This window comes from Notothenia coriiceps, unplaced genomic scaffold (genome assembly GCF_000735185.1).
Source record: "Notothenia coriiceps isolate Sejong01 unplaced genomic scaffold, NC01 NC01_scaffold00028105, whole genome shotgun sequence".
NCBI classification, from domain to species: Eukaryota; Metazoa; Chordata; class Actinopteri; order Perciformes; family Nototheniidae; genus Notothenia; species Notothenia coriiceps.
Genome location: NW_011360806.1, coordinates 2,092 through 9,176, shown reverse-complemented (window position 1 = coordinate 9,176; position 7,085 = coordinate 2,092). Strand labels below are relative to the sequence as shown.

The following is a 7,085-nucleotide window of genomic DNA, read 5'->3' as shown; positions in this document are numbered from 1 at the left end:
TCAGGGTGATAGCAGGAGACCCCATCTAGTCAATCAGAGAAAATCAGGACAATCTGATGAAGAATTTCAAAATAAAATACTTTTGAAATTTCATATATGGGCTATCGTCCTTCTGTTTTTATACAAGAATAAATAAAAAACTGTTAAATGATCAAAGACTTATTTCACTCCAGGGTGACAGCAGGACACCCCATCTTGTCACTCAGAAAGAATCTGGACAATCTGATGTACAGTTTCAAAATAAAAGACCTTTGAAGTCTCATATATGAGCTATCGTCCTTCTGTTTGTATCCAACAGTTAAAATGTTCGAATTACATTGAACCAGAACTGTCCCCCTTTTTTCTTTAACAGTGAAGAAAATTGGATATGTTAATGATATATTGACCACAAAACTCAAAATGTCCCCGGTTTTAATTTGAAAATCTGGTCACCTTAGACTAGGGCCTACAGTGCCGACTAGTGGTAAAGGTAGTCGACTAGTCGACTAGTCGATTAGTTGGTGAAACCCCTATTGTGTTTATGATTTTCTGAATTTGCCTGAGAACAAAGACATTTTAATTATTTTTTTCACTTTTGCTAATTACTGATTATTCATCAGAAAAACAAAGAGAAGGTGAATGTGTGAGGGAGTGTTTGAGCTTCCACAGACTCACTCTGTGCTCCATGAGTCAGTGGAGATGCTGTCAGTACTGATGAGCTGTGAGGGAGATGAAGGAGTTGTTAAAGATCTGATCAAAGTTAAAGTTCCAGATTATCAATGGTTGTTTCTACGTCATTGCTGACATTAAAACCCTGTTTAACTCTGATCAGATTATTAAACCTGGAGTTATTTCAAACAGGAACATTGTTTTCTAAAGTTACATCATATTTTCTTTATTCAGACTGGAGAGCTGCAGTTTGTCAGAGATCAGCTGTTCTGCTCTGATCTCAGCTCTGAAGTCCAACTCCTCCCACCTGAGAGATCTGAACCTGAGTGACAACGTTCTGCAGGATTCAGGAGTGAAGCTGCTGAGAGATCTTCTGGAGAGTCCAGACTGCAGACTGAAGACTCTCAGGTCAGTTCACTGACTCTCTGTTACTGCTGGAGATCTCACATGTTTCCTTAGTTATTCAACCTGATCCTTGTACATAAATATATTACATCCATACTTTTGTAAATGTTTTGCTCATATTTGTAATTCCCTAAATATAGTCTGCATTCATCATAACAGTTGATTGTTTCCTAAAGAAACTATTATTCTTCCACTGTTAGTCGTTTAAGTAAATGTATGTTTTCAATATTTAGTAAATGGTCTGAATAAAGAAGGTCCTCTGAACTAATATTATTTTTACATAAAGTTTACTTTCTGACATAGAAATGTTTGTGTTCCCATCATTTAGACGTGTTTTCACAGATAATAAACAGAAAGCTGATATAATGTTGAGCTACACATTTCAGACCTGAACATCTGACTGGATTATAAAAAATGTTTATCCTCATCATGTTTTCTTAATTCAGTCTGGAGAGCTGCAGGTTGTCAGAGATCAGCTGTGCTGCTCTGATCTCAGCTCTGAAGTCCAACCCCTCCCACCTGAGAGATCTGAACCTGAGTGAGAACAATCTGAAGGATTCAGGAGTGGAGCTGCTGAGAGATCTTCTGGAGAGTCCAGACTGCAGACTGGAGACTCTCAGGTCACTTCACTTACTCTCTGTTACTGCGGGAGATCTCATGCGTTCAGTTTGTAATTTAACCTAATTTAGGTACATTAATAACTCGAACCCATAAATAATCCGGGTCCGGGACCCCAAGTAATCTGAGAGCTGTTCTCTGCCATCATGACGCGCAGGGTGTTCTTTTTTAATGGTTCCTGAGCTCTGTGCTCCACTCTTCCTGTCGGCTCTGTCGGCTAAACTCCGCTGCTCCGGGATGACGGTCTAACTGCTGCTGAACCCGGAGCGCTGTTAGAACGGGAAACTCAGATACTCAGAGCAGAACTCACTGTCAGAGAACCTGATGTGCAGGGATTGTTTGTTTTTTTCAAACAATATCTTTATTGAGTTTTTCCTTTTTTACAGGCACAAACAATGACATCCACAAATACTGATAAGACATGTACAAATGAGTTGGCAATCCATGCATAATATACACCATTTTACTTACTAATACGTAACCAACCAAGTGGCAAAAAACCAAAGACCTACCAGCTGACAAGACCAGAAAAAAATAAAATAACTGACAATAAAATAAATAATAATAATAAAATAAAAAGTGAATCAATTGTAATAATTAAATAGTTTTTCTCGCTTTGGAAACATTTATGTGATCAAAAGGAAAGTAAGTACATTTAAGGAAATATGGGACACGTTCATGCATTTCCTTGAGAGTGATCAAGTGGGGATTGATGAGTGAAATTGATGAATAATAATAATGCTGCTTATAATAATAATAATAATTTCTCTAAAGGCTCGTCTTCCTGCATCAACCAGTTAGCGATATGTCGTTTGTTGATCCTAGAGGACTTAAAAACACATGATGTCAACAATTAGGGATTATTGGACTGTGCAGTTACAGTATATCTTTATATCTTCAACCTGTTAAGCCCAGAGCCTGTTTTCCAGGTCTCAGGCTCGAAAATGACATTCCCAGAACAAATGACCATAGCTACACTTATAAAAGGGATAAATTAATAATCTTTTTTCTCAAAGCAATGATAAACCTGTGAGTTAGATGTGTTTTCCTCATCCCTGTTTATGGGACTAGCCAAAAGGTTTTCACTAGTTGAATGTAAACGCTTCCTTCTGTTTGTTCCCACCTTTTCATCATCAAATTTCACAAACACAGTGCTCACAAATGTGTTGTGGATATTCTTGACAATGTCTACGACATTCCCACAGACTCCGTTTACCAAGCCATCAGACACATCAATCATTTTGATCAACATCACTCGTGCACCCTTTCCTAACAGTAACCTTTCAGGTAAATACGATTTGAACACATTTCTGAAGTGCGCTCTTTTCAATTCCATACGGTTGGATTTTTGACTTTTTTCATAATCCAGTGCCTCCACACAAAGGTTCTCTGGACATGATGCTGACAGCTGTATAATATTGTGCTCATTAACTTTTGTATTTGTTGCAAAAATATGCAACGCTGAAGAGCTTTCCCCGGTTTCACACTTTTTCAAGATAGCAAAAAGCGACGTGTTCTTAGCTCTTGTACGCAACCTGTTCAACAGTTCTTCAAAGACAGTGTCCTGTTGACGTACAATGGTGTTCAAATGGGCAATAGAGAATTTGTCAGTCCATAAATCACATAGTGTTTCCTCCAAATACAAGGATTTTCCTTTAACTGGCTTGAGTTTTGCTCCGCTCGCAGGTCCGTCACAGCGGGAGGAGCTGCGGGTGATCATGCAGAGCTGCGTGTCTCCGTCAGCAGCAGCTGATCCTGATCTCTGATCTCTCTCTTTCTGCTTCACACACGTCGCATATAGCTATTTTATTGTCTTTTTCAGACACCTTGAAAAACTGCAAGACCGGTGAAGCCATTTTGGTGAGCTTCTTTAGCAGCGCACAGAGAAAGTCTCATGTATTTTGGGTCATATGATCGGCTCTCCTGATCGGTCTTTATAGAGAGCACCTATCAAACTATTGAGTGAATATCGGCCGATAATGATCGGCGGCCGATCGATCGGACCATCTCTAGTACTTAGTGACTTTACACCTCTGGCTATAAAGATAGAAAGACAAAGCCTTGCACAGAGGCTTTTGCAAATTACAGTTTCAAAATTATCAACAGGGCTGCTAAAATTATAAACTGACTGCTTCACATTTAAAATAAATAGATTGATATATTTCTATTGGATGTGACTCTTTGCGTCTTTTCTTATTGTTACCACTGCTTCTTTACTTGTTCTGACAACACCTCTGATTATAATTGAATTTTTATTATCATGTTTTTTTAATTCAGATTGGAGAGCTGCAGGTTGTCAGAGATCAGCTGTGCTGCTCTGATCTCAGCTCTGAAGTCCAACCCCTCCCATCTGAGAGATCTGGACCTGAGTGAGAACAATCTGAAGGATTCCGGAGTGAAGCTGCTGAGAGATCTTCTGGAGAGTCCAGACTGCAGACTGGAGACTATCAGGTCAGTAAGGTGTCTCTGCTGGTTCAGCAGTATTGTATTAAACACAGGGAGGTTTTTCTCTCACTGGGGAATCACAACAGATCAGTGATGTTACCCACTGACTGCAGGTCTTTTCATTCTTCCATAAACTATAGAAGGCCAGCCGAACATGCAAAGCCCCATTTAGTAAGTAATCAACTTTCTAGGGCTGCCCTCGACTACAGATTTCTCTGGTCGACTCATAGTCTTCAATTCAGGCGATTAGTCGACTCACGTCTATGATATATTATGATTATTAATATATTAGTTTTTTTCTCCCAAAATGGTTTTAGTTTCCAAGGCTGATAAAGAACATTATTATAACAGCATGGTACGTTGTGCTTCACATAAAATATAAAATAAAACCTTTGAAATATAAATTAAATCTTACGGTAGAAAGCGAATGAGAGTCACAGTGCACGGACGCAACGGTATAAACAGCAGAAGCTCCGGTAAGGATACTTAATGTGTGTGAACAAGCAACGAGGACACACACACTGAACATTTAGTTCTAGTTTATATAATTCATATCTAAATATAACAACCCAATAAATACTACAGAGGAAACGGAAACACTGAAAATATGAGCGTCTGCAAAAATCCCTCCGGACATTAAGCCCTCATCATGAAAAGAAAGCTTGAATTTATCGTGTTCTGAGGTCAGAATGATTATATATTATAGGTCTATATACAGTATGTTGATACAAAGCTAGGCTACTGCCTGACTCACTGCTGCTGTTTTTCTCCGAGTCTGAGAAAGGAACACACGTTGTCGGGATAATTATACGGAGGAGACTTTTTCTCTGTGGAGCTTGCATGTCACCTTGTGGGACTCGTACTTTACTCGCTCCGAAAGATCCAAACTTTAGATTTCCTGCCCGACAAAATTATCCTAATGACCAGGCTCGGCTCTGAATGAAGTCAGAGGGTTTCCAGCTGACTCCTCAAATCACATGCAGAGAGCGGATGGAGCTTTTTTTTTGTTCGACTAATAGACTAATGATGAAATTAGTCAACGATATTTTTTTAGCCGATTAACGTTTAGTCGACTAATTGGGGGCAGTCCTAAAACTTTCAACCAGACAAATGGGATTTTACAGAAGAGAGGAAAAGGTAGTCTATTTTTTATGGGATGTTTCTAGTTTCTTAACTAATGACTGGTTACTTCCTGTAATGCAGCTGAGAGCTATGTCAGTCAGTCGTAGTGATTGCAGAGAAGATATGATGGGATGTAAAGCATGAGATCAGGACTCCGAAGCTGACTAACTCAAAGAACAAACACTTATTTTAAGCTTGATCTAAAACTTTTTGGTTGTTTTCATCCCTACAGGATCAGAGGAGAGACAATCAGAGCCAAGATCCAGAAGAACTGTGAGTACTGAAACCATATCCTCCATTCATCAAGATATTAAACTCTTTAATGGAGCATGTCCTCAGAGTAAAACAACATTCTTGTTTTTCTCTCTTCATCATTTTGGCTGTTTCTCTTCATGTTTTTATTATCATCATCATTCTCTCTCAATTCTCCTCTCAGGTGAACAGGAAGACAGAAAGGTGAGAGGTCGTACCGTGTGAAGTTTATTTATTGTGATTTCCCTATTTCTCTTTCAGGTCCGGGGGGGTTACCTGTTGACCCGTGTCCGTCTCCACAAGTGTCCGCAGGCATCCCCTAATACTGCGTTTGGGGGGATGACGTTCTGTAATCAAAGCACTGTTGTCTTTGAAACGCTCTCAAAGTCTTTGATGACAAAGTCAGAAAAATGACAAGAAGAAATATTTTGAAACTCTTGAAAGACTTTGTGTTTTTCACCCCAGGTTAATTAATGTCCAATCAAATGTTTCCTTTGATTTCTAAAAGGAGCTCTGCCTGGTGCCATTGAATGCATGTAGTCTGTATGAAGTCTAATTAGATATAACCTTTAAGATGTGTTGTGATATCTCTAAAACGAATTATAGCTGTGCAGAGAGTGGATTCAGATACTGTAGACGGGGGTCTATGTGCAGGTGAAGAACTGACCCTGGGTCAGCAGAGTTTCTGCAGTGGACAGGCTTTAGATGTCCTGCCGATGTGGAGACACCTCGCACAGGAAAGAGTTTTCATGGTTTCTCTGTTCTCCTTTATAAGGTAACTCACTGCAGGCTGCACTCTCTTTAGGACGGACAATGTTCACATTAAAGATCTGTATATAAATACAATATAAATTATATCTCCTGCACATATCCCGGCTGAGTGGACAGTCTGACTCCGGTCTGACAGTCATGATGAGAACAGCTCGACTTATACTTATTAAGTCTTAATAACAACTTAATAACCTTCACCCATTGTCCCTGCTAGTGTTTTACCTGCCGACACGCCCACCAATGGTAATCAGTGATTTAGAAGCTGCAGCTGATCTGAGGCCAGTCCCTGCAGCTCCACAGCCAGTGAAGACAGATAAAACTCAACATCACTCATCAGGGATGTATCGATGCATTGTGAACCGGTTAAAGATCGGTACAGATGTGTTAAGATTAAAACCGGTTGAGCTAAAAAATTAATCGTGATGCAATTTTTTTTAACGGCACAGGTCGTGAACTAATTTAGATTTGATTTGATTTGCTGGAACAGCAGTCTGGACATGATTGAACGCTATCACAACAACTTGCCGTGGCAGCTGCTCTGCTCAGTGCAGAAGTCTGTCGAAATGCCCGTGAAATCGACACACTGGATAACTCAGACATCCGTGATGCCGAGGACCAGGGGTGTAGAGCTGCCGGAGCACACCGGAACGCGGCTTGGCACTTCAAACATTGCAGTACCCATAAGGAGCCGTACACATGCAGCAGTTTTTTGCGTGGCTGTGTCTTTAGTTGAAAGCCCAGTGGCGATCTGTCATACTGATCATACAATAAAGCCATCGAAAATAATATGATACAGTACAAATGCTATGGGTCTCTGTGTTTCA

General features: G+C 39.9%; 1 protein-coding gene across 1 annotated transcript in view; it reads left to right on the top strand.

Moving 5' to 3' along the window:
* The window catches only part of LOC104957944 (ribonuclease inhibitor-like), a gene marked incomplete at its 5' end in the record, with an annotated part of 7,031 nt that extends 1,379 nt beyond the window's left edge, over positions 1–5,652 (top strand). Inside the window, 4 exons of the mRNA XM_010785620.1 lie at positions 879–1,056; positions 1,500–1,673; positions 3,949–4,122; positions 5,471–5,652. Of these exons, the coding sequence (XP_010783922.1) occupies positions 879–1,056; positions 1,500–1,673; positions 3,949–4,122; positions 5,471–5,522 (578 nt within the window). The remainder of the gene's footprint in view (positions 1–878; positions 1,057–1,499; positions 1,674–3,948; positions 4,123–5,470) is intronic.
* Positions 5,653–7,085: the final 1,433 nt, after the last annotated feature.